General features: G+C 46.8%; 1 protein-coding gene across 6 annotated transcripts in view; it reads left to right on the top strand.

Annotated features, from left to right (window-relative positions):
* The window catches only part of TPCN1 (two pore segment channel 1), a 45,590-nt gene that overhangs the window by 4,279 nt on the left and 13,999 nt on the right, over positions 1-27,312 (top strand). For 2 of the 6 annotated variants that reach the window (XM_051805289.1, XM_051805288.1), the window contains 13 exons: positions 15,638-15,762; positions 18,220-18,396; positions 19,677-19,790; positions 20,031-20,161; positions 20,671-20,759; positions 21,329-21,363; positions 21,964-22,022; positions 22,822-22,921; positions 23,832-23,948; positions 24,796-24,920; positions 26,154-26,202; positions 26,409-26,472; positions 27,121-27,165. In XM_051805289.1, the coding sequence (XP_051661249.1) occupies positions 15,638-15,762; positions 18,220-18,396; positions 19,677-19,790; positions 20,031-20,161; positions 20,671-20,759; positions 21,329-21,363; positions 21,964-22,022; positions 22,822-22,921; positions 23,832-23,948; positions 24,796-24,920; positions 26,154-26,202; positions 26,409-26,472; positions 27,121-27,165 (1,230 nt within the window). Of the gene's footprint in view, positions 1-12,222; positions 12,258-12,889; positions 13,022-15,637; positions 15,763-18,219; positions 18,397-19,676; positions 19,791-20,030; positions 20,162-20,670; positions 20,760-21,328; positions 21,364-21,963; positions 22,023-22,821; positions 22,922-23,831; positions 23,949-24,795; positions 24,921-26,153; positions 26,203-26,408; positions 26,473-27,120; positions 27,166-27,312 lie in introns of those variants that run through there. The other 4 variants (XM_051805292.1, XM_051805287.1, XM_051805291.1 and 1 more) reach the window with 4 other exon arrangements.

Below are 27,312 nucleotides of genomic sequence, written 5' to 3'. Positions count from 1 at the left end.
TCCTTGAGCTGATGGGAACTATAAGCAATAAATGAGTGCACATTGATTTATCCTGTATTAGATCAGGTACAAGATTCTCCTTTACCTCCACATGGAAATTGCTGTGGGCTCAAGTGGAGTTTCAGTGTGTTCAGAGCAGAAAGTACAGCTCCGAGTGTCGGAGAGGGAACAATGGGATATTGTCTGTTTTCCCACACAATAGGTGATGGCAGGGGGAAGAAGTCATCTTTCAACTCTGGGTTTTTACAAGAAAGCAACTGCTTCTGCTATTGAGGTAAAAATTAATTATTGGGGAGGTGGGGGAGCAACTGCAACAGCCAAGAGAGACGTCTTCTAGAAGGATTGTTGGAAAACGGGAAGTTATAACTTTGAATGGGGTTTCAGGTGGGCCTTTGCAATCTCACTTCCTGCTGTCTAAGGAGTAAATTGTCAGGAAAACTAGAGCCAGCCTGGCCTTTTGGGATTGTTGACACGTGCCCCTGTGCCTGTCACTGCTGGGAAGGAGCAGGTGTGTAAAGAAAAGGAGATTTCTCTGTTGGTGAGGCTGGGGGGGGAGTGCCCCAGGTTTGCTTGGTGAGGAATGTGGGTGAGGAATGCCCAAAGACTGTTGGTTGTGCCTGTGAAAGTGTACAGTGTGCTGTGCTTCCCAGAGTGCTGGAGGGGGCCTCTGCCCTTGCCTGGTGTCTGCACAGTTCCCTGATGGAATGTGTGAAAGGGCTTTCAGCAAAGCTGTTCTTTTTGTAATTGGCTGGTGGAGACCCATGTGATGGTTCTGAACAGTCTAATTACAGAAGTAATGGATGTTGTGTACACTAAACTTGTCTTCTTTAAATAAAATTCCTTTACTAATCCCCAGGTAGACATTTGCTTTTGGGAGTGGCCCAGGATTTGGGGCAGTTAATGTTCTTTTGAGGCATGTGAGCCACCTGGATTTTGAAGTATTTGATAACCAATGCAACCTGAAGTGATAAAAGTCTCTTCTGTGTTGGATCTGGTTCCAGAACACATTTGTATCAGCAGTGAGAGGGTAAGTCTGTCCATGTAGTCCACAGCTTCAGCTCATCTGGTCATGGAATTGTCCCAGAGAACCACAGAATGGTTTGGGTTGGGAGGGACCTTAAAGCTCATTTCATTCCAACCTCCTGCCACGGGCAGGGACACCTTCCACTAACCCAGGTTGCTCCAAGCCCTGTCCAACCTGGCCTTGGGCACTTCCAGGGATGGGGCAGCCAGAGCTTCTCTGGGCAACCTGTGCCAGGGCCTCCCCACCCTCCCAGGGAAGGATTTCTTCCCAATACCCCATCGTACCCTGCCCTCTGGCAGTGGGAAGCCATTCCCCCTTGTCCTGTCACTCCTGGTCCTTGTAAAAAGTCAATGAATCTCTGCTCTTCAGATATCCTTGTTGCCTTCTTCCTACTGCCACTTCCTTTAGTGCCATCTGTGGATGAGAGAGGTTTCCAGGTGTAAAACAATTCCTAATGGGCTGAGGAAACAGAGAAGAAATACCTGACCTTTGGGGAAATGCTGCAACCACACAAACTCTTAGCTGCTGTGCTTCTTGAGGAACCATTTCAATTGCTGTGGAAGCATTCTGGCTTTGCTACCTTTGGAGGAAAAGAGGCATTTTAAATGTCAGCCATCTGGCAGATTTAATAAATCCTACAGGATCTGTAGGTTTTGGTCCTTGTGTGGAAGTAAGGGTTTTGAAGGTGGTGATTTGGGCTGGGGCACTGGGTATGAAATGCTGTAGTTAATTAATGTGAAGAAATAAGGGATGAGGGAACAAGCAACTGCTTGCAATGGACCTGGCAGATCCCAAGATTTCCAACAGCCAGGCTCTTAAACAGCCTTTTGGATTATCTGGCAGGATATTTCCTCACGTCATGGCCCCCAGTTCTACCAATTTGCCTTTCATTAGTTCCAGCAGCAGTGCTTCTGCTGCTGCCTTCAGAGGTGAAGCATGGCCAGACCACAGGACTGGGATCTCATTTTGGGAAGCAGTCGGGTTCTGCTGCTGGAGCAGCTCCTCCCTGTACCTGGGGTAAGTCAGTTAATGTCACTGTGGGCAACAGTCTCACCTGGAAAGCACCAATTACACCTGGTGTGGGAGTGGACAGACAGGTAGGCTTCACTCCTTTGTTATGAAGAGGTGCTGTTTTGCATTGCTGTGCATGATTCGTTTTTCTTAATATGTACCTGCTTAAAATTTATAGAGAGAGGAATTTTTTTTCCAGAGCACAAGTGGTAGTTTCGTGCTGGATTGTTGTTTATGCCTCTGAAAGTCTCATTTCTCCAGCCTAACAGCCTTGAATTCTGCAGCTTCTGCCAGGGCTTCTCTAATCCTTTCCTGGCCTAGATGAGTTATAATGAGTGTTTTAAGCAAGCAAAGCGAAGCAAAACTGCCTCTGAGATGAGTGAGGGGTGAAAATCTTGGAAAGGGAAATGAACACCCTAAACATAAGGAGATTATTGTTTTCTCCTTCAGTACAATTCGTTTCCCTTGGTGATGAGCTCTGTAAATACAGAGGAAGGAGGGAAATGCTGCTTTATGGGAGATGTTGGTGTTAGAAATAGTGAAAAATGTGTTCCTGCTCTGGAATCTCACTTGACCTGAGAATTCAGGTTTTTAAGGCAGGGCTGTGCTTAAATACTTGCCTGAGAGGGTAGAGCTGGTACCTTTCATTCAGGAGAAACAGCACTGTATTGTCCAAAGCTCAAAAGCATCTGTGTGGACACATCCTCACCATGGCTGTGGGAACGTGCTGCCTACAGAGGCAGAACCAGGAGCCCAGTGCAGTACCAGGAGGCATCACGGGCTGCAGTTACCGAGGGTGTTTTTTTTTCCAAGCCTTCCTTGTTTTCTGAGCTCTGCAGGAGAGCGGTTTGCACAATGCACACATTGTGTGTCTCACAGTAGGATGCTCTGTCAAACAGAATCTCTGCACTGTTGACTCTTTCACGCAGTGCAAAAGAAAAAAATTCCTAGTGATTTCATCCTGAATGCCCCATGCTGTTCAAATCTGAGCCGGTAACAGCGTCTACAAGGTGGAGAAGACTTGGGTTAGTGTTCCATTATCCGGGAGTCAAATGGTTCTTTCTCCTTTGTCGTCTCCCAGAGCACTGGGGATGGAGATCATCTTGCCTGCACGCTCGCTGTAAATTAGGGAGGATGCTGCAGGGTGGGGACAAGGGGTCTGGAAGCTCCTCACTGCCTTCCTGGAGACAGGAGTGATGACCTTAATGCTTCGAGGGAGGCAGCCTGGTGCCCTTTGTGTGCCTCTTTTCCAGCACACATCTTTTTGGGATGAGAACAGGACAGGGTATTCTGGGTGTTTTCTCCCCGAGCCGATTGCTTTCGTTGGAAGAGGTGGGATGAGGGCACGTGCCATGGCATGGGAGGGCTCTGCTTTTCGAGCAGGTGGTCCTGGAACTGTAAAAGACGTTAAGGAGCCTGAAAGTGTTCGAGCTGCAGTTTTAAATCGACAACTTTCCAGCTCTAACCGGTCACTCCTCAGCCACCACAGCTGACTTGGGAACATTTGGCTCGGGAAGCGGAACAACAGTTGGAAACAAATAGTGATTAGTTTTTTCATGGCTTCCCAGGGAACGCATCGGTTTGTTCGTTTTTCCCCCCCTCATTTTTGTGGTTCCTGTGGATTTTTAAGGCACCGTAGATGCAGGATGTTCGGTTTAGCCAAGCTTGCTTACTGGCAGATTAAAATCAGCAAAGGCTGAGCACGCTGAGTTCACTCATCATAACCAACATGATGCTTCTCAGAACTTCCTTTGCCCTTGGTGTCTTCACCGAGGAATCCTGCCTGCTGCCGTCAGCCCCCCTGCGTTGAAATCCCATTTTACCCATTTGAATGCTGTAAGAAGTGCTGTATAAACTAAACAGGAGCATCTGTGAAGTGGTTAGAGTTGTTGTTGATTGCCTTTTCCTTATTGCCTTCAGGGGATTTAAGCTTGAATTTGCTGGAAGTAGAATTTATGAGGCAGAACGCTCCATTTCTGATCCTTAAGCTGGGAAAAGTGCGGTGAATTTGATCGGTCTTTCTCTCACCTCCCATGTCTCTGGCTTGTGATCTGGACCTTGCAGGGCTCTCTCCCTGTGTCTTTTAGCATAATTGCTTTTTGCATGTGGAGAAGATGCCTGGTTTTCACATGGCTACTCTCACTGTGGAGAGCTGTAGGAGCAGCTTTAGGATTTCATCCATCTGCTCCCGGTGAGCAGTTCTGCAGGAAGCTCCTGCACCTGTCCTTCATCTGGGAGAGAGGGAAGCAGGAAAGGTGTGTTGGTGTTGATGCACAGCAGCACTGTGGGGTTGCTGAAAGATCCTGAGGATGACAAGAGGAGACTGCTGTGATTTGAATCACAGTGTGGGGGTTTGAAGCATCCAGTGCTGCTTTTATAATCATGATCTAGTCGTGTCTGTTTGCAACAAAAGGCTTTTCTTTTCCTGCCCATGTGGGGGAATAAAATTTAGGATGTATCTCTCTGCACAGCCTCGTTAAACCCTCTAATTCTATGGGGCTGGACACTTTTAACTGCTCTTGCATTTCCTATATAACGTGTGTGTGTCTGTTGTCACCTGGGAATGTCTGACCATCTGTATTATATTCCAGCTCTTACTGTTTTTCTGAGAACACTTTCACTATCCCTAGTGGATTTGGGCAAGTTTATGGCACACAAGCAATGTGGCCTGTTAACACTTTCCCTAAAATGCACAAATATGTTCCTGCTCTTCGTTAACCAAATGAAGAAATGTCTGCAGACTAAGTGATCAATCCTGAACTGGGAGCACTGAAAACTCCCCAGGGTCACATTAGACTGGTGAGTTGGCTGTGTCATTTAAGGAATAACCAGATGTGGTAGGAGGAAGGAAGGGATGCCACCACAGCTCGTGCTTTCGTGGCCTCTGGCTGTGGGCATGGGCTCCAGAGGAAGAGGGTGAGGACAGTTTGGGCCAGAACAGTATTTCCAGTCTGTGCCATTTTTTCCATGTCACAGTCACCCTGGCTGGAGGGGATCTGTGCCTGGAGAGGGGCACAAGAGCTGTGGCATAATCCATCTTGTAAAGGCAGTGTTCCCACCATGTGAATCAGCAGGGCCAGCTGGTCAGTGAGTTGGGGAGTGGTGAGTCACTGCTGCTGCTTGTTGCCCATTTGGTTGTTTTTCCTGGTGCTGAAGAGGAACGTGGTCCTACCTGTGTTAAATAAATACTCACAAGCAACTTACTAAGGAGAATTTTGGCATTTGGGGCAGGAGGGTGACGTGACCAAGGCAAAGCTCCTTTTTTTTTCAACTACAAGGCTGGTGGCAGGACCTTATCTCAGCGTTTGCAAAGGGGAAGATTTCAAAACATTGAAAATGATTCATATACTGTGAGACAGCACAAGTGCACAGAAAACAAAAATGGTAATGGGAGCTTTAAAGCAGTTGGAGAGGCAGCAAAAAGTCACAGAACAGGCATGTCTAGACTGGCTAACACAGAAGATATATAGATAAATATATATCAAGTGAAGACATAGAAACTGGGACTGGAAGAAAATCAAAAAGAGAAATGTGGTCAGCAGAATTAAAGGTGCTCTAAAGGAATTGAGAAATAAACACATGTTAAGTGATATTGGCCTGTCAGGAGTTCAGGGCTGAACACTACAGGGAAGCTCAAGAAATACCACATGTATTCTATATTTGCTGAAAAGCCAGGTGACATGGTCATCATGTGGCCTGTTCATCCATCCCCACAGTAAATAAAGTAGAGATTAAACATCTGATTCTAAAGGTCAGCATTTAAAAAATCAACAGATGACTTCCTTAAGGCTGCAGCTGAGGCAGTCTGGATATGACTGTGATAGGAACTTTCTTCCAGCCCCAAAAGGTATTTAGCACCAGGCAGGAGATTGCAGGCCAGCCAGCCAAAATTTCCAGGCAAAATAACGGGAAAACAGCAGTTGCCCTTCTAAAATATGGATTAAAAGGACAGTTTTTATGTGTGGGTTTATGAAAAAGTGAACATCATATGAACCTGAAGTAATGAACTGACTGACTTTGTGAGGTCACAAGGCAGACTGACAGTGTTTTGGGAGGATGTTTGGTTTTGTTTGATGTGTGTGTGACCAGCTGTAGGGTCACGCAGAGGTGGAGAGGGGCTGCCCTGGCCAGCAGAGAGGTTGAGCTGGGTCTGGTGTCATGAGCACCTGAGCTGAAAGTGAGCACGTGGGACACTTGTCCAGTGAGATGGAGAGTGTATTCCTTGGGCCTTCCAAGAGGGATAATGATTAGGGTGAGTAGGTGATGTTGCCATCCGTGCTGGCTCTAGAGGGATCAATGTGTTCATGCTTGGCATGTTTCTCGTGACTTTGCTCCAGCTCATCCAAGGTCCCAGAGGCTTGAAGGTAAGTGTTGGTTGAAGCTGGAGAAATTCAGAATAATGCACGTATTGACAGTGTGTTCAAGTTTGGAACCACCTCATAAGAGCCAGAGAGAGGGTTCTGCAGTGCTGGGAGGCTTTTGAAGTCAAAGTTGTCCATTTTCTAAGGATGTGGTTCTCTATGGGGGCTGTAGGACTTGGAAGTAAGGAGCAGTTGAGGGAAAACCCTCTGGCAGCTGGTTTGCAGATGTCAAACTAATGGATTAACTCCTTCCTTCCTCTCCAGCCATTCCACATAACCTCCAGTTCCTGCCAGCAGTGGTTTCCACCAAACGTGCAAAAGTCTTTTTTTTATTAGTGGAGAACAGTTCCAGAGCACCAGAGGCTGGGGTTTTCCCTATTCCTTTACATGTGTCCTCCCCTGAAGTTGGCAGCTTCTCTTTCCTGGCTGAGCAGCAAGGCAGAGGAGATGTGGCAGTGCTGTATTTCAAAAGAACCAGTGTGGTGGAGTCGTGTTCTAACACCACAAAACGCAATTACCTCCTTTATTACCACTGTATCACAACAAATAACTTTAATTGGTCTCAGCCTGTCATGGTAAGATATTAAGAGTTTGTTATTTAACTTTTAAATTCATGTCATTTTCTTGCTATCCCTCTCTCTTCAGGGGAAAAAAAAAACCATCAGTAAGGCACATACCTTGTTTGTGCCTTCTCCATTCTAGTCCTGCTCCAGCACTGGGTGGCTGTGCAGGAGGTTTGTTGCCCAAATTATTGGTTTCTCCCATAAGGGAAGCACTTCCTCTCTGCTTCCCACTCCTAACTTTGTGACTTCCCTGGAGAACTGCTGGTGGCTGGAACTGGCAGTCAGACCTGGCAGCACACTGCCTTTGTTAAAGAGGCCAGATTGCAGCTTAATCAAACATCTTTCCAAACTGCACCAGGGAAATCCAAAGGCTCTGCTTTGGAGAATTGAAATGAGGAACATGCTCTTAAACTGCTGACATTGTGTTGTTACCGATGCCAAAGCAGATCTTTAACGTGTTAAAAGCAAGTTTCCCTTTATGGAACAAAAAGAGGAAATTCCTTCATGTAACAGGATGCGTTAAAGAAATGCTGTAGCTGAGGGTTTGTGATTTTGTCTCTTTCCTCAAATATTATGAATTAGAAATGTCTGTGTGTGTGTATTTCATGTCTGGCCTCTCTCATGAGCCAGAGCCTTAGGCTGGGTTGTCCCTTTTTCATCGAGTTCAGCAAAAACTTCACCATTTCCAGTTGTTTTTTCCATTCATTAGTTGTTTCACAGAGCCCCTCAATGAGCTGTCTCAGTGTGTGTAAAGCCTTTGTTGCTGTGATATGATCGGACTGACGAGATTATGGGGCATATTAGATGCTAAAAAGATGGATAATGTAAGGTTGTAAGTGATCCTTCTGTTGTGGCTTTGGCTTCTCCCTTTTTGTGGTGAGGTGGTTCATTTGTTAAGATGAGAAATAAAGGATATGAAACCGGCAGCAATTTGGCTTAATACAAGTGAGATTCTTAATTATATTTTCCTAATGCAATCCTTTTGTGGGAGTTTTGCTGATTAAAAACGCTTTGGGTTTGACTTTGCAGCTTTGTTAAGAAGGAGGAACTCTGTTGTTACACAGTCTCGTATTGAAGGAGTTCCAGCCTGGTTCCAGCTCTCCTTATTTCATGGACTTTCATGTGCAGGATTTAATCCCACAGCTGTCAAAAAGCAGCTTTGTGGAACAGGGCTTAGGCAGGGGGATGGTTTGCATGAGCTGCTGGAAGGCAGTGCAGCTGGGGAGCAGGAGGTAGTGGGGTAGGGAATGTTATCCTTGCAGGAGGCAGCTCTGTGGATTGAGGAGCGATCTTGGGTGATCTGGTGACTCTTGCAGCAGCTCCTGAGCTGTGTGATCTGGTATATGAGTGAGTCACGAGAGGCTTTTGGGGGTCAGGGCCTCTCTGAGGGTGACAAAGCATCCATCAGTTCATCTTCAGCCACTGAAGTCCCTCATTAACCTAACTGTGGATTCCAAACATCCCAGACAGGAGGGATCTGCCCCTGTGCCTCTTGCTGCCACATATTCAGGAGGGAAAATTGTCCTGTGATCAAACAGTTCTTGGTCAAAACTTCCTACGTAACATTTCAAAAGGGAAAAAAAAAAAAAAGTCCCAGAGTGACTCAGGGATGAGATCAGAGGAGAGCAGGTGTCCTGGAGAGACAAGGCAGCAGATGAGGATCTCCAACCAACCGAGCTTGGCTGCTGTAGATGGGTAAAATTATCCCTATTTTCTTAGAAGCCTTTGATTATTTTTTTTTGATTTTTTTTTTTTTTTAAATCTTCCTTACAAATGGCTCTGTTTGTCCCCAGCAGGGTGGTGCAGGAAGTGAATGTCTGAGTGAATCATCCTGGCTCACCTCCCGAGCCGTGGAGCAAATGGTTAATTGGCTCTGCCCCACTCAGAGCAAGAGCTGGCTGGAGCTTCTGCTGGGACAAAACCATTTCCTACCACGCTTTAGCTCTTCTGGCACCGTGTTTAGCTCGTGCAATGGGAGGTTTCTACATGTGTGCAGTGCAGATGTTAGCAAGGATACAGCGGTCCCCTAATTAAACAATGCCGGGCTTAAGCTGTCTTCGATATAAGAAGCTCAGCAGCACGATTGATAAGAGGCAATGATATATAAAATGTGACTTACCATGCTGAGGGACATCTGCTCCTCCTTCCCAAGGATTCAGCTCCCTGTAGAGTGGTGATGAGAGCATGAAGTGAGCTCGTGTCGGTGCCGCAGGAACTCGCTGGGTTCTCGGATCAAGGACGGTCGCCTCGTACCACTAATGGGAAGTGGCAACGTTCATAGTTGGTTGGGTTTTTTTTTTTTGAAAAACTTTTCTGTGTTAAATAGGAAGCTGAAGTGACTTTATTTGTTGAGCTTCTCACAGCGAGTGAGTGCTGTGAGAATACAGTAAAACAAAGAGCCCCAAGGCCTTTGCATATGTTTCTGCTGTGCCGTTGTCTCCAAGGAGGAGCACAACTCGGTGAAGCTGCCTTGAAATATTCCAAGGTATTATTATTTCTCTTGCAACAGAAGGGCTTGGCACTGCTCTCTGTTGGAGATGCCCTTTTTTTTCCTAGGCAACAAACTGATAGCAAATTGTTTAGACTTCCCCAGGGCTCTTAAATTCCTTCCCACAACACCCCCTGAAACAGGACAGGCACCAGGATATTTTGGGCTACAAAGATCATTCCTGTGATGCTCCCGTCGGCACAGCGATGAACTGGCAGTCAAGCAGCAAAGGCAGTGATTTCCCTGTCTGTCTCTCTCACCTCTGAGATGTGTGGCCCAGTGCCAGACCAGCTGTGCTTCCAGGCAGCTTCCAGCTTTTTTTCTCTCCGGGGTAGGTGAGTCTGGCTTTGAAGAGACAAACACATGTTCACACCTCAGCACTTGGAAAGGAGCAGTTTCTTATCAGCTATATTGGAGCAGGGAGGGAAGATAAATCCTCTGGAGGTGAAGTTACATGGCGTGTAAGCCCTTGGAAGGGAAAATGCCACCACTGGTGCTGGGACAACTCCAACATGCTTGATTAAAATCTTGTCTTTGGGACTGGAGGTGCCTGCACAGCTTGTGTTGGGGAAGGGGAGGCATCTACCATGTTTCCATGTTTTTTCATGGATTTGTGTCTTCTGTAGTGAGTGTCCCATATGGTTCAGATGATGAGAGCTTTCCAAGAGAGAGGAGTGCTTTTGGATGTCTTTGACAGTTGAGTGCTGTCATTCTGTAGCCTTGTTCCTCCTCACTGCAGCCTCAGGGAGCAGAGTCACTGAGGGAGCTGGAAACTTCAGCCAGCACAGGGATCCTGCACTGGGATGGGTCTTGTATGTGAGGTCAGGAGGTCCAGGAACCCCGAGAGCACCTTTGATCCTGCTGGGATCTGCCTTCTTCCATGGGCTCACGTTTGGTGCTGTGGAACGCCTGGTTATGTTTGTATTAAACTGAAAGCTTGGGCTCTGTGACTGAGTTTGGGAATTAAATATAGATACAGTCCAGCTGGAGGGTGTAAGAAATGGAGGTGTTGTGCCAGTGAGGAATGCACAACCTGAAAAGAAATGGCTCCAGTTGAAAGGTGCCACAGTTATGGAATTATAGAATGGTTTGAGGGACCTTAGAGATCATTTTGTTCCACATCCCCTGCCGTGGGCAGGAACACCTCCCACCAGACCAGATTGCTCTGTCCAACCTGGCCTTGGACACTTCCAGAGATTGGGCAGCCCCAGCTTCTCTGGGCAACCTGTGCCAGGGCCTCCCCACCCTCACATGGTGATGAGGGACAGGGACTGAATGGATCACAGAATGGTTTGTGCCCTTCTCCCTACTCTGGAGGCTCTGGCACCTACCAGCAGGACCCTCGTGCTGCTCAGGTTGCACAGCTGTGTGGGCTCTCCCACTAAACTTGTAAAGGATTTGCTCACTTCCAGGAAGTCACATTTGCCTTGGACAGCCTGTGCTCCTGGAAAAGAGAAAAATACATTACTCCTGTGAAAAACCATAGCTGGCAAGGTGTTCCCTAAAGGGGTTCATGGCTCTGTCCAGAGCCAGGTAAGTGCAAGACATCAGTTCCTACAATGTGGCAGGAAGAAAAGAAAGGGCAAAGTTGGTGCCAGAATATACTTAATTAAGAAGGAATCTGATGGTTAACTGACAATTAGGCCTTCTCTTTCCCTGTCCTTCCCCTTCTCTGTGGCTGGTAGCTGGTGCTCTGTGGAGTCCTGTAGCTGGCAGATAACCAGCTAACTGGAGCTGCCTGGAGCACAAGTCCTGGACAGCCTGAGCTTTCTCAACTGCAGGAGGTAATGCCTTCCTTGCTTTTCTCCCTCACTGCTCTGTTTGGTGAATCCCCCTTGCAAGGCCATGTGAATGAAGGTGTGTCCCATCTCTGAAGTCCTGTGTCCTTGGCATTTCTTTTTTTTGCCTATGGAGAGAAATATTCCACATGGAACTCATTAGAGGAGCTCACATCTTGCATCTTACATGCACACGTGAAGTGTAAACAATATGAATGACAGGTTTAGCCATAAGAATATTTTTGCTGATTTAAGTCACCTGCCCTGCCTTCACACAGATTGCAGCGTTCTGTCATCACAGGTGTAATTGCTAAAACAACATTACCTGAAAGAGCATTATTTTTCAGCCTTTTAGGAGAAAGCCCCGGTAAGTCCAGTAAATTCTTTGGAGTCAGTCGAGGAGGTAATTAGGGAATCTCAGTCTGTTGCAGTGCAAGGCCATAAAAAGTGTGTGCTATCTAGAAAACAGAACATCTGGCAAACAGGCTAATGAGAGCCAGACTGGGGGAGCTCCGAGGCAAATGTAAGAGCTACCCTGTAGAGCTGGGTTATAACTCTTTGAATTTTTAGGAGGTTACTGGTTTGTTGGATAATTTTTATAATTGTTATTTATTTAAACAAGTGCAGTCACCAAAACCCATGAAATTCCGGAGTGACTTCAGTTTGACATACAATAGCTGGCTGGGAAGGGTAATTTATCCCTGGTTCCTCTGGATGTTTTCTGTCCCTTATTCCCCTCTCTGCTCTGCCCTCGAGGTCCCCCACGGCCTCCAGCTCCTCCGAATGAGAGGAATTTGTTTGCTCTCAGCCCATGGAGGGTTTTCCCTTCCCCTAAGCAGGGAATTTGTTTTGCAGAGGGAGAGGTTTGGGCTCTGGAAAGTTTATGCTCCTTCTCTTTCTTTCTTGGGTTTTTTTTTTTTGTTTTGTTTTTTATTGTAATGATGACATATGGAAACTATTTACACAGGAGCATGCTCTGCTGCACTGAATGGAAATGCTGGAGTCCCGGCAGTCTCGTTCCGGATGCCTTGTGTAAGCAGCCAGCTGGTTTTGCTTTTCCTTTTTCCCCCTCCTCTTTTCTTTTTTTTTTTTTTTTCCCCCCTCCCTCTCTCTCTCTTTCTTTTCAGGGAAACGCCTGGGATAAGTTACGCGAGTGTGGAAGGAAGTTTTTTGCCGTCTGTGAACAGCTCGGTCCCTTCCCTTTGTCATGCCCCTTGTACTTCACAAATAGCTGTTTTCTTTTTGCGCGCTGGAGATCCCTCGCTGCGCCTTAACTCAGCACTTTCACTCCTTCCCCGTTAGCTGGGTGAGCAAGTTCTGCCAAATGCCAAAAAAAAAAAAAATAAAGAGAGCGCCGCACGTGAAGCTTCGCTTTGCCACCGCGCTCCTGCCTAAAAAAGCTCTTCGTGTCCCGCAGCTGAACCTCCCAAAAACTTGCCCTGGGGGGGAACACCCCGCTGCTCAGACAGCGAGAGGGAAACGACTTCCCTGAGCTCTGAGCCACCTTCCTCAGAGGGGAGGGGAGGAAACGTTCCGTTCTGCAGCGAGCAGAGGAGAAGCTTTTTTTCGTGCGTAGCTTTTTTTCCCTTGAGGAAGCTGCGAAATCGAGGATCGGCTTTGGGAGGGGAGGGAGGGGAGGGGAGGGAGCAACTTGGGATCTGCCTCGTCTCTCCCTCTGCCCGGCTGCGAGCACAAGCCGGCTGCCATGCAGTGGAGAGAGCTGCCTGCCATCTACTTGGAGGATTCCGGGAGCCCTGTGGAGAGATCCTCCTATCTCATTGAGCTCCATACTGATGGTAAACGCCGTCGGGGATGTTCTGCAGCACGAGCCGAGCCGAGGTTGCATTAGTCTGTGTCATTGTTATCATGGGAGCAGCTGAGGAAATTAGCTGGCTGGAGGGCTGCCAAGCAAACAGTCAGAGGCTTGCTCTTCAAATTTATTATTATTTTTATTATTATTTATTACCCAGATGATGCTGCTGCCTCAGGGAGGGGAGATCAACCTTCTGGTACCTGATGGGGAAGGAGCTGATCCACAAAATGCAGCTCCCCACTGGAACGCTTCACCAGAACGTTTTTCTCCTGTCTGTGCCTGGAAAAAATGATGCCTGGTTTAGACAGGAGGAAAACATCTTGATTCCTAGAGTTATTTTTTGTTTCTGGTTTGCATCTCTGAGTGTTGTTTTGTATTTGAAACGTTGGTCTCACTGGGACATCTCTTCTGTTTCAGCTGTGAGTCCTCAGTGGGAAGCACAGAGAGGGGTCCTGGTCCTGGGTTTTTGCCGTGGTGTGTCTTTTCCTAGTGTTGATCCTTTTCAGACAGGTTGATTTTTGCAGGAAAACTATTTCAGGGTTAGAGGTAGTTTTGGCACCTTTTGGCAGGGCACAGTGTGTTGGTGTTTAGGTTGAGGCTACAGACCTTTGCTGATTTGGCCACAGCGTGTTTTGATGTTCTTAAATTGTGTGTGTGCTGTAATTTAAAGTCCAGGCTCTGATGATGATGTGCTCCTTTTCTGTAACTCTGGTAAGCATTAAATGTGAAAAGGTTTTGCTCTGAGGCTGCAGTGGGAGGGAGTCTGTGAAACACATCCACAACAAAAGCTTTGTAAATAATAACATTTAGGAACTTTTTAGAGCTCTTAATATAACCCTTCTGATTTTTGCATATTGCTGTCATCTTTTAGCTAAAAAGCAGACAAACCAGATGACTGCCATTCCAGTTCCGTGGATAAATAAAAACTCCATCATTCAGTTTTTTTTCAAGAACTGTGCTAAATCAAGAGGTGTGGGGGAGGAATCGGCCTCATTCAAACATTTGTCCAGATTTTGAGTGGTATTTTAAGGGTGTGGGGGAAGCAAGGAAGAGAAATAGGCTTCATGCTACAGGATTTTCAGCAATCTGAGTGTGCAATCTGGAAAGTCTTCACAAATCCCAGAGAAATGCTGTCTTAATTTGATTTGAGGGTGGAAGAGGCAGATGTGTCTCTGCGTTGGTGAAGGGGTTCTGATTTCTTCCCACTCTGCCTTTCTGCCAGAAGCACATGGTGCCATTTCTCTTGGTGGGTGCAGAGTTTTTGGCATGGACTCTTCCTCCACTCAAAGGGTGTTCTAGAAAGAGTGAATCAGTAATTCAGTGAGGATTATTTTGTCACAGCAAATCATCAACAGGCTGTCATGAGAGAGGAAAAGAACCTCATGGTAATTTTTGCCCACTCTCAGATAACAACTTCTAACACAGAGAGAACAAGCTGCCACACCACAGCTCCTGTGCTCTTAAAAAGGGGGAAATCAGCACTTCTGTGCTGGCAAGATCAATTTTACATGTACCCACTTCGGGAACATGAGACACTGGAGGAGGGAAGTCTCTACTGAGAGCAAGAACAACCATGTGGTGTGGGAAATGATTGAAACTCTGGAGAGCATGTGGTCAGCTCCACCACAGGTTTTATGCATGGCCCTAAGCAAGTCTCACTGCTCGGTATTTTTTGTCAAACATACAAAATAAAAACCCAAGTCCCAGAAGAAGAAACCAGGTGTCATTCCCTTTTTGCACAATAATTGTCTTCTGGCATATTTTTCATGTGTCTTAATAGCACTGGGGGCTGCAGCATGCAAAAAATGACAATTGTTGGGGAGTTTATATACATGCCCTATGTATGTGTAGCTCTGCTTGAGAGTTGCTTTTTGCAATTGAATTGTATTTTTTTAAATGAAATCTTCACTTATAAAATCTGGTTCAAATGTTCAGTAAAGCATTGCTTTATAATGCTTTGCTGGTGAGAAGGAAACTTTAGAAGTTTCAGAATTAATCTGTGGAATGTGAACAGAAAATTAATCTTGCTGTTTGTTTGCATCAGAGGGATGTTGGTACTTATCAGCATCCATGGGTGTTGTGAGGATGCATTATTTAGTGACTCTCAAGTGCTGTGAGAAATGAGGCTTTCTACTAAAAGTACTGACAGCTTCAGTGACAGTCCTCTTCTCCATCCTTCCGTGGCCTCTCCTACCATGAGATGTGCAAAGGCAGTGCTCCTTCAGCAAACCTTTTATTCTGTGGGTTGGACATCCTTGGAGACTGGGAGCTGTTACCTGCCTGGTTATAGTTTATGAGTGCTGATAGCATGCTTCAAGCATGACAGCACAGATCTCCTGAGCCAGGAGACCTGCTTACTGTATTAAATAGGATGCTGCCTCCTTTGATGATCTTCTGGGAGCATCCCCGTGCCGAAGCGCCGAGTTTGAGTGTCTCTTAAAAGCTCCTACCTGGGACGAATCAATTTGTCAGCGTTCAAGCTGCCAGTTTTCCTGGCTGCTCTGCCCTGTCCTGATGCCTGTCTCTGATCCCAGTGCCTCCTGATCAATCCCAGCTGGCCTAATTGTGACTGCACGTTTCTCCCTGTGTCCTGATGCAGATGGAGGCAGCTATGACGTTGTCCATGATGCCTCCAGCCCTGCGGCGGGGGACTGCTGCGCTCAGCAAAGCGCCGCCCGGCACAACTGGGAGATGAACTACCAAGAGGCAGCCATCTACCTCCAGGTGAGCCCTGCTGCCTGCTGGACTGTGGGGGGAAATGCTCTTCAGGAGCTGTGGTGGTTCTTGGCTGTAAGGAACAAAGAGCTTCCGTCCTGAGGTTAAAAATTCGGCGCTTCGCAAAGGATTCTGCTTGAAGAGTGGGGTGATGCTCCAGAGGGGGTAGTCATTTGGAGGCAACTGAGCTACCCATCTCTCCCTGTGTCAAGGGCTGTAGTGGCTGAGGGATTCAGCACATGTTCAGTTCTGTCACCTTGCCATGGAGATTTTTGTAGCTGGTCACAGATCATCATTTCACCTCTGCGGTGAATGGTCGGTGCTCCCGTGTTCTGGAAGTGCAGGTCCTGATCCTGCCTTGGCCACAGGTTGAGTGGGTGGCCCTGGGATGTTTGTTTAGTGTCAGTCAAGTCCTGCAGGTCATGTAAGGCAGGAGAGAAGGTAGAGGTCTTGTTTTCTACAGGAAGAAAGCATGCTGGGATTAGGATCAGCCCAGGAAGGAAGTTTACTGTATATAAAAAGAAAAAAAGACAAAACCCAAACAAACCTCAGTACAGGAAACACCATCCTTACTTCAGCAAAGGGACCATATTTTTAAGATCACTGTACAGCCTGGTGTAATGAATTAGCCACCAAAACTGAGCTTCTCCCAGAGGTGTCCAGTCTGAAATGATTGCTGGTTCCCTTACTGTCTGTCCCACTTCCTTCTCTTTGTTCCCTTTCAAAGCTCTGCGTGGCAGCTTGAGGTGTTGGACCCAGTTTAGTTCTTTGTTTAAGGCACTGCAAGGTGACAGAAACCATTTGTTTCTCCCTGTTCTGACCCCACGGGACTAAGAAATCTCACTTCCCGCATATTTTAAAACCGTGTAGCCTGGACCTTGGCAATACTTGAGCTTCATGGTATGCTGGAGCAGCCCTGACAATGGAATGGTGGCTCCAGCCCCTCCTGGGCTTTTGTTTAAACTCCTGATTATTGGAGCAGCTCTGCAAAGGGTCATTGAGCTGCTGCAGCTCTGATGGTAATGGACACAGCAGGCCTGGCCCTTCAGAAGCAGATGATTCTTGCTGCTGCCTTGACCAATGGCCACGATGACACCGTCCTTGAAATGAAGTAGAATCACTTAAAGAGCCTGCAGAGTGTTCATGTGAACAGTAGCTGCAGGCAAGTGTTGTATCTGGATGAGAGGGCTTTGCTGTCCAGCCACGTTTGGAATTGCCTGGCTACCAAGAGGCAGGATTTAGGCTGCTTTTCATTCTGCAAGTGTGTTTTGCCAGGCGTGAATGAGAATGCCCTGCTGATCCCAGCCTGGGCTCTTTCGGGGGGGCTGGTGTTGATGGAACTCACTGCTGGGCTCTGCCCCGCTCACAATCTGGCTCCCTGACCCAGCAGGGTTTGTTCTGAAACACGAGATGAGCTGGAATAAATGAGAAACATTCGAAACCCTCTTCTGAATGAGTCTGGAGAATGCTTCACTTCTAAAGGAGAGCTTCCTGACCTCGTTATCCATTTGCAATCACAGTTATTCCGCTTTGATAGTAATAGTTTGACTGTCCTTACAGTAATTGCTTACCTCGAAAGATGTTAATTTAAAAAAAAAAAAAAATCCACCACTTCTTGTGCATCCTTGTGTCCCAGCTGGGCTAAAACGATCTCTTACGACGGTTCTCAAGAGGCAGCAAGTTTCCTGTGAGTGGCAAAGACTTCCTTGCCAGAACTCTTGACTCAAAAAAGAGAAGAAGCTGTTGGGTGGTTCTGCACAAAGAGCCTCTAAATTCTTCCCAAACTAAGTTTCGTCCTAGAGGTAAAAATACTGACGATGTAGCTGTTTGAAAATCAGTCGTAGGCGAAGTGTTGAGATGGAATATCTGACCTTTTAATGTTAATTAAGCTTTCTAGGTAAGAGGGAATGACAGATCAGCGTGGAGGCTTGTTAATTTTTCATGGAGTCTGTCTTACATTCCTGAAGCAGAAAACACTTTGTGGGCTTCAGTGTTTTCTCCCAGACATTTTGCAAGGCCGAGATAAGGAGGAGCAACTGTCAGCCAGGTGCCCTGGAGCTTATCTGGGTGTTTTTGTGTTCTCTTGGAGAAGTTTAATCAAATAAGTCTGTAAATATGTGGAAGTAGTTGCAAGTAAATGAAGTGCTGTGTTTATGTTGGAATGTTGACTGAAGTTTCTTTGCCTGCCTTTATAAACTCTTGCAGCTCTCTTCCTGCTTCTCAAAAGGCTCAAGGGTGTCTGAAGCAGGAGTTTGTGAATATTAGTTAAGTTTTATTACTGAGATATGCTTATGAACAGAAGGGAACATTCCTCAATAAACAGATCAATGGCAGGCTGTAAGTGGGGAATAGTCTGTCGGGAATTGTATCTAATCCTTATAAAAATCTGTGTTCTTCATGTGGAAAACTCCGTTATAGCTCTGAGAGTCACTAATGCTGTTCTCTTCTTTATTCCTGCTGCCCTAGGAAGGAGAAAATAATGATAAGTTCTTCACTCACCCCAAAAATGCCAAAGCACTCGCTGCCTACCTCTTTGCACACAACCACCTTTTCTACCTGATGGAGCTGAGCACGGCACTGCTGCTCCTGTTGCTGTCCCTCTGCGAGGCTCCAGCGGTCCCTATGCTCCGACTGGGCATCTTTGTAAGTACTCTGGGGCAAAAGGAAGAAGTCTGCTTGCTCTGCAGTGTGGGTAAGAGGAAAAAGAAGGTCAAACAGAGAGGAAGAAGGAGGCACTGAGAGGAATAAGCCCACCTGGCTTGTTCTGTAAGTGAGCTGTCAGCAGATAGGGGAGCCAGCAAAGCTTCCTTTTCCCATCTGATGTGCACAGACCACAATGAAAGCGACACCTATTTCGTGTTATCAATTTGTGCAGTTCTTAAATTTTCCAACAGAAGTGTGTGGTTTTTCTTTTTTCTTGAGATAACTCAAGAATCTGCGTGCTTTGGGGTGGTTTTAAAGTCATTGTCAGGGTTGGTGCCGTTACCCCAGCCTAGAACACAAAGATGTCAGCCTGGGACAGGTTGCTAAACTTTCTCCTGTCCTCTCCTCCCAGTGTTGTGAGGACTCTTTTTAGTGTGTGAGTGACTTGAAGTCTTATGTCCAAGCTGCACAAAGTGCAGGTTGAGAGAAGGGATAATACACAAACTGGTGTGTACCTCTGTGAGTCCACATCCTCTTCATGAGGTCCAACTGTCAGGCACAGTGCTCAGAGCTGCTGTTGTTCATGAGAGAATCTACTGCTGCTTTTGGAGCTGTTACGGCACCTTAGGACCATGCCAGAGGTGTAAACCAGCCTTGATAACCCTGGGGTCCTCAAAATGAGTCAGGGCTGCACAACTCAGTTCGGGTTTTGAGCTGTGACTAAAACTGAGGTTGTAAGAAAATCCTGTTGTCTTCTTTGTGGTGGATTTTGCATCTTCCAACGGAGAAGGGGCCCTTCAGCACTGCACAGAGCAGCACTGTGATCCAGAGCTTGATCAGGACCCTCTCTGTGGTTGTCCAGAATGTCTAGTTCAAGGGAAAACCCTCCTCTATGTAAATTCTCCCTGCCTCGGTTCCTGCGTTTCACTAAAAAAATTACAGTCTCAACCTTTTTTAAAAGTGTTTCTGCTCAAGTTACTGGTGTCTTGCCCTTGTGTTTCAAATGTATCAGTAAGTTTTTTGGATGTGTTGCTCAAGTCCAAAAGGGACAAGAATTTCAGGAAAATCTGACCTGATTAGAGGAAAATTGCACAGGCTTTAATGAAAGCCCAAAGCAGTAAATACAGAAATTTTGAAAACCAGTGCTGTGCTAGCTTTAAAAGAGTGGCCTTGGGGTTTCCTGTGTGCTGTGCTTAGACTGTTGTGCTTCTTGAAAAAGGAGGGGCAGAAGCGTGGCCTTTGCTGTGCTGCTGTTTACAATCAAACCTGTGTTGTGACAGGTCCACGCAACCCTGGAGCTGTTTGCGTTAATCGTGGTCGTCTTTGAACTCTCCATGAAGATGAGGTGGCTGGGCTTCCAAACCTTTATCAGGCACAAAAGGACTATGGTAAAGGTAAGTTGTCAGTGTTTCCTCCTTCAGCATCCAAAGAACCGGATGAAATGTTGGCCTGCACTGCAGCAGAGCTGACGTAGCCACGTGTCCCAGCTGCCAGATGATTCATGCGAGATCTCTCAGCTCTCGGGGACACCTCCCATCCCTTAAAGCATCCAAATAAACAGGTGGTCAGCGAGAGCTTTGCCTTTCCCAAAAGGAGACTGCAGCTGTGCCTCTCATCACCCCCCTTTCTTGCAGACCTGCGTGCTGTTTGTGCAGTTCATAGAGGCCATCGTGGTGCTGGTGCGCCAGACCTCGCACGTCCGGATCACGAGGGCCCTGCGCTGCATCTTCCTCGTGGACTGTCGCTACTGTGGGGCTGTCAGAAGGTGATGCTCAGCTGGCTGGGTGTTCTGCTGTCATGCCTGGGGCTGGGCTGCAGGAAAAGCACCCAGGTCCTGCAAGCATCCCGTGTCTTTCACGGGCATTTCAGATCTTGGAGGTATTTTGGTCGTACCTCGTGTGGATTGCTCACAGCACGCCGTGCTGTCCTCACGTGTACAAACCACCTCACAGAGCCCAGCACATGAGTGTGGCTGCATTGCCTCTGCTCCCTGATTTGCCTGTAAGCTGCACAATGAATCAGAGTCAGTCTGAAGAAGGAGAGTTGACAGTGTGACATTAGTATTGTTTGCAGTACCTGAGAGCTGACTGCAAAGGACAGATGGGTAGCTTGGAAACCATCTTAATTTAGCAAGCCTTCTACTTTTAATCCTTGGAGGGAGTGGGAAGAAAGCCCTCAAGTGTGATGTGGTGTGGTTGGTTTTTTTTTTCCCCCTGACAACCTGGAGGAGTAAACGTGCAAGTTTTAGTTTATTAATGTTTTCTTATTTTTCAGAAATCTGCGACAGATCTTCCAGTCCCTCCCACCATTTATTGACATTCTTCTCCTCCTCCTTTTCTTCATGGTGATTTTTGCTATTCTAGGTAAGTTGTATTTATGGAAGGTGATGTTCTTAACCAGTTATTGTCCAAAATCAACACCAACAGCTTGGATGAATATTAAACTGATCATATGCAGAGTCCTGCCAGGATCTTCCATTTATCCCATTTCATCCACAGTCATCTGGAAGGCAGAATTAAAGATCAAAAAAATCTGAAAGCTGGATATTTGATTTTGAGGCAATCTGGAAGATTTTGACCTCTTTCAGAGCACAGTCAGTGGTGTGTGTTTCCAACTTCTGCTTCCATCACCTGTTCCTCAATCTTGTTAGTTTAGTTTACATCCCCACAAATGCAAATGTCTGCAGTGTACCTGGTGCGGTCCAAACCACGCCCAGAAGGTTTGTTTTCCAAAAGGATCAGTGACATCTATTGGCAAATCTCTATGGAGAAGGCCTTTCAGATACTCCCATCTTCATGGTGTCAGAGAGGACTTACTGTTAGTGTGATCTTCCCTTTGGGAACTGCTTTGCTGCTTGACATTAAACAGACTTTATTTTTGTTTGTTCTTTCCTCCTGTCTCTCCTCCTCTACCTTCTCTGCTGCTTCTTTAGGTTTTTATTTGTTTTCTCCTAACCACTCCGACCCGGTGAGTATCTTGACTCTTTCAGCTGCAGCTCGAGTCTCATTTGACATACCCGAGGCTCAGACATTACTGTGCAGGCTTAGCTTATTCCATGGGATCCCTGGGAGACCAGGTGCCAGCTGGTCCAAGGCTGCCTGGCAGTGTCACCCTGCTTTACCCTCTGCTGGGAAGGAAGACTGTGCAGGGAACTGCCTCAAAGACAGGGTGTCCCAGAGGGGATGTTCACACAGAGAGTTGTTCCTTGTTCTTGATGTCTTAATTCAGTCAAAAGAGCCACCTGCCACTGTCCCCAGGGGAGGAGGTGTCTGGGTGAAAGCTCAGCTGCTTCCACTGCGGCGGTCGGAGTCCAGCAGCCACAGGTTCCTGCTGCTGCCCAGGCTGTGGCTTGCTGGGAGTAACTGCCACCAAAAAGCATAGCTAAGCTTTTGTTTTAACCCTTAATCTTTGTCAAGGAACTTTAAAAAGGACCAGTGCAGAAGTACCTTTCCCTAGGGAAGGCATCAGGGAGCTGTGGAAGCGCGAGTGGGTGGGTTGGTTGTTTTTTGAACGAAATGTCCCCGTGAAATTCTGCTTGCATTTTGTCATGGGAGCTTCTTCTTTCAGTACTTCAATACTTTAGAGAACAGCCTCGTGAATCTCTTCGTGCTTTTGACCACTTCAAAGTAAGTTCATGCTCTTCTAGCTCAGTCTTTCCCTTTGTCCAAAAGGAGTCTAGCAGAGCCCAGAGTTTATCTGTAGAAATGCTCTGTCTCCAAATGTGTGACCCCTTTCCTCTGTGTCAGAGATTTCCAGTGTCAGCCTGCATGAGAAGGACTGGTATTTCATTTTGCTTTAGGACACTGTGACCTCAGCTGCAGAGTTATCTCTGAGGACTCAGACTGCTTCATCACTATGAGGGCAATAAGGGGGGAAACAGCTTTATTAGGCCTTGGCCCAGGAAGGGAAAGTTACTGTTTGTGCTCCTTTGTCAGCCAACAGTTGGCTGCTGAGAAGTAACTTCCTATCCCTCTGCTTCAGTTCACTTATCTGCTAGGAAATTGGTATAACAACAGTGGGTAAATATTGGTCTGCTGTCAGGGGGAGCTCTCATGATTAGGAAATTAGCAAAGGATGGAATAAATCTGAGGTTGTAGCACACTGAGGCTCTATTGCTGTTAAGTATCAAAGCACAACCCTTAGCCACGTCACAAATCCCGTTTGGTATTTGGGATGTGAAGGGAATTTGAATTTCAGAGTGCTCTCCTTATTTATTTCTTTCCTCGTGCCCCCATGTTCTTGCTGCTCGTTGCTGGGCACAGAGTTCTGTGTCATGAGCAATGACACGTTTGGCAGAAATGTGCAGATCTTTGGATGTGAGTTTACACCACCACCACCCCCCCTGTGTCCTGTGCCTCTTGCCTGTGCAGTGGGAAGTGTAACATGAGCTATTTGGTGCTTTAACTTGTGTCCTTTGGGGTGCAGTTTCCCTGATGTGATGATGCCGTCTTACGCCCGGAACCCCTGGTCCTGTGTCTTCTTCATCGTGTATCTCTCCATTGAGCTGTACTTCATCATGAACTTGGTGAGTCCCCAGTGAAGCTCCTGACTTCTCTCTGCCTGATTTTGGAGCTCATTGCCCAGCAGAGCCTTCCCACTCCCAAAGAAGTGGCAGCTTTGCTACACTTTTAGTGTTTAACCACGAGGAATTGAACTAAATCACAGCAAACCAAATGATACGAGCGTCTTTCAACTTCTCTCACATTAATATCGTGCTTGGAGTGACATACTCACTTGCATGGAATTTATTGTCCTTCTCTGTCTTAATTATTTATCATAAAATGGCATTTTATTATCTGGGCTCGCCTGAAATACTTTGTAAATCAGTTTGAAGGGGATGGAATTACTCAGTGTGGCAGGGCTTGAGTGCTGATCACTGCAGTGCAAGAGCACGGCTGCTCAGGGGAGGATATGAGTGGTGGAAAAGGGTTTGCCAAAGGAGTTGAGGAGTTCTGCAACCCAAGGTGAGGGATTTGATGCTTGTGGTGGGCTTGGATTTCACTGCTTGTGTCCTAAATAGAGGGTTAGCTTTGGCAGTTGCTAGCCAGAGCTCCCTCCCGTGGCAGGGTGAGTGCAGAGAGCAGCCCTCAAAACCTGCTTTCCAGGAACGTTTTAACAAACCTGACACTGTTTTCTGCTGGCACGTGTGTGGTTTAGCCTTAGCTGTTAAAACCCACTAGCGAGCGTTGAGAGGCCAGAAACACCTGGACCTCCTCCAAAAAGTGGATGAGTGTGTGTGCAGTGAGCCTGAGGATCCCTTTGTGGGATCCCTTACGCCAGCGAGACCTCACTGGCTCCGTTCTGCCTCAGCCAGCGCTTAGTAAATTCCTGCTGCAGGCAGGCAGGATATTCCCACCTGTTTGGGAAGCCCTGGCTCAGGTAGCTGCAGAGCACAAGGATCAAATCACGACTTTCTCTCCTGTCTTCCCTCTCAGCTTCTCGCTGTGGTGTTTGACACTTTCAATGACATCGAGAAGAGGAAATTCAAGTCCCTGCTGCTGCACAAGCGCACGGCCATCCAGCACGCCTACGGCCTGCTGGTCACCAAACAGGTACAGGGCTCTGCCAGCTGCCTTAACACCACCCCTGGGCTGGAGTGGTTAAAGGGCACCTTCCAAAAAAGGTGATTTATGTCTGTTGGTTGTAATGATACTCACCGAGGGCTGCTGGTTTTTGCATTTGTGTAACTCAGTACTCTGAATTTCAACCCCGTGTGAGGTTATGGGGGTGGCTTGATAAAATCAGTGACATTTTTTTCTGGACATTGCTTTCTCTCTGATTGGGTTTGGGTCACTTGAGGACTTGCTTGACTTACTCAGTCACCAGTACTGAGGAGGGGTGGGTCATACAAGTGAAGGTACAGTCCAGTTGCTGGATCCTGCATGAGTAAATGGTGTAGAAATAGAAGTAATTCACCTACAAACAACTTTTTACAAGCACTTGGGAGAGAAGGTTGATTTCTTGCTTAACTTGTGGAGCAGCATGAGAAATAAGGCCCAAAAATAACTAACCCACTTCTAGTAGATTAGTTCATGATTAGTTCACATGGCTGATAGTCTTTAAAAAGTGCTAGTAATGGGATCTGTTAGGCTGTCTGCTAATTGCCCAAGAAGAGGGGTTGAATTCTACTTGGGGTGCCTGGTTGGACAATTTTCAGGCAATGGGACAACAGGGAACAGTTCTGCTTTTGCTGGAGGGACCAATTGCCAGGAGAGCTTCTGATCTCTGTGCCCTGAGATAAGTTTGATACGTTAAAGTAATAGCTTAGGGTACTTTGGGGGCTCAGTTATAATGTATGAAATCCTGCTTAAAATAAATCCAGAGTGAGAATTAAATGCCCTTGCCTCTGCATATTCCTGCCTGATGTCACTGCTTATGACAACATTCCTTTGTTTCCAGAGGCCATCTGGAATTTCCTTCAGGCACTTTGAAGGGCTGTTGCGGTTCTACAAGCCTCGGATGTGTGCCAGGGAGAGATATCTCACCTTCAAAGCACTGAATCAGAGCAATACTCCTTTAGTCAGGTAGGATGGTGTTCCTGCTGCACCCAGGGCAGGGAGGTTGCTCCACTCCCTGACGTTTGGCTGGGCTTCCTAGCGGGTTTATGGAATGAGGGTTGTTGTCTGAGATGTGGGGACAGAGTTATGCGATCGAAGGGATTTGTCCGGGAAGCAGGAGGGGTGGGTACCCTGGGAGCTGAGGTTTTCCTTCGGAGGTGATGGAGTTCCTGCATGCCCTCTTGTGGATACAACGCTGTGCTGGCACTCACAGGCAGGATCTGCTTCCCATCCCTGTGCCAGAACAGAGGAACCAAAAATTGGGGAACAGCACTAGAGCCTGCGAGGAGATTTCTTCACACAGCGCAGCCTCGCAGCTTAACAAGTTTTTGCTTTTTTCCAGCAACTGGCTGTTCCCCCCAGGGTTTTGTTAATTAGAATCTGGTTCTGCTGGTGCTTTCAGGGCTGCCATTCTCTGTGTTATGAGGCAGAGAATTGTCATTCTGGTGGGTGGGTGCAGCTGACACCAACCAGCAAGGAAGCAGAGGGAATTAGAGCAGGAGATCTTCTCCTCCTTTTCCTTTGTTCTGGCCACAAACAGGCTTGGAGTGAGTCTCCTATGAAACTGGTGCTGATGCTTCTCTGTGAAGTCAAGTGCCAAGAGAAGTATTGAAAATGGCATAAGGAGAAAGGCTGGGTTCTTAAATTTAGGCACCTAATGACACCAGTAGGAGTCTGAGAAGTTCAGCATCCTCGCTTTCAGACTCCTAGAAGCTGTTACAGGCCTGACCCCAAGCACCTAGACAGGCACTCATGTTCTATGAGTTTCTTTGCTTTTGTGTCCTTTTTTCAAACTTCATTGTTACCTTGAAAAGAAAATGTGCAAAGATGTTAGAAAAGGGCTGTATGAGTAATTAAGGCAATAGTCCAAGATGTCTTCGTGAAGAGCAGTGCAATCTCTATCCCTTGGAGTTGTCATCTAAGCCTCAGGTCTTTTCTTTCAGTGGTAAAATTCTGGAGTTCAGTAGAGTCAGAGTTTCCTTTAAGGGTTGAAGTGTTACAGAGAGGAGATTCTGGCTATTGTCAGTCAGGAACCTTTGGCCAGACCGGGAAGAGGTCAGTGTTGAGTTCTGTCAGTTGTGGCTGCAGTTCTAATAAGGAGTTAATAACTTCAGGGGACTCTCTGCTGCTGATGACAAGGACACTTAAGAATCTAGTCAACCTCAAGGCTCTGATCAGATTTTTCTTTCTGTTTTGCAGTCTAAAGGATTTTTACAATTTCTATGAAGTTGTTGGCTTAAAATGGAAGGTAAGTCTTTGTTGGATGGAGAAGAGGGGAAGTGTGTGTGGGAGGGAGAGCAAAGGAGACCAGTGGTTAGAGAGAAGCTGGGTAAGAAATAAAGGCAGTTGAAAAGAAGCAGATGAAGGGGATAAGGTGGGTCTCCATCCCTGCCCTGTTGTTTTTTGTGTGGATGTAGCACTGGCTGCTGCTGATGGTGGCTGTTCTGCTTCCAGGCAAAACGAAACCGTGAGCACTGGTTTGATGACCTTCCACGGACAGCATTCCTCATTTTTAAAGGTAACAGGCTGTGTTTTCATGGCAACACGTGTTCAGCTAACAGGAAATCATTTATTTACAAAGACAGGGCACTCTGAGGGGACTTTCTCTTATGTCCCTGGTAAACAGCTGAGGGAAGGCCTGCCAACCAATTCCCTGTGTATCCAGAGCTTCCAAGGCCAGGGCTTTTTAATCAGAGCCTCCAAGGAAGATTTCTGTCCTGTAAATATTCCCCATGCTCTGACCCAAACCCTGGCTTCCTGAAAATAAGGGGCTTCTTGGCAGAAGCTCCATAGTAAATCAGCCCCTGAAGTTGTGCAGGACTGTATTCCCTTCTCAGCACAGAGGTTAGGTGGGGATTTACAATTGCTGAATCCAGGAGAGTTTCCAGAGTTTCTTCATATTCCAGACAGCAGTGACCGTGGAGAGGGATTCAAAACTAGTACATAGGGACAAAAAAAGGCACCACAGAGGTTAAGGATAGTGAGTTCACTGCTGCTAAAATTTTAGGGGACATTTGAACTTGGTCCCAAAGAAGTAAAATTTAATAATCTGCTGATCTGTTCTGCTGAGGATTGGTATGAAAAATATCCCTAGGGGGAAGATAGAGGAATCTATGGTATGGAGGACTGTGTAAACATTTTTTTCACCATACTTTCCTTCATGCAGGCATCAACATTCTTGTGAAGTCCCGTGTGTTCCAGTACACCATGTGTAAGTAGAAGTAATGAGCTCCCTTGCTGATGTGGGTCTGGTGTGCTGTGTCTGCGTGGTGTGGCTTGGGCTGTGGTCTGAGCCATGGCTCAGGTACAAATTTTGGAGTTTTGGTGGAGAGGGAGGGAATTGTTTACTTGTACCAAG

This window comes from Manacus candei, unplaced genomic scaffold, assembly GCF_025592945.1.
Source record: "Manacus candei isolate 608988 ecotype Guabito, Panama unplaced genomic scaffold, ASM2559294v1 h1tg000064l, whole genome shotgun sequence".
In the NCBI taxonomy this organism is placed as follows: domain Eukaryota; kingdom Metazoa; phylum Chordata; class Aves; order Passeriformes; family Pipridae; genus Manacus; species Manacus candei.
This window is presented reverse-complemented; position numbering and strand designations above follow the sequence as displayed.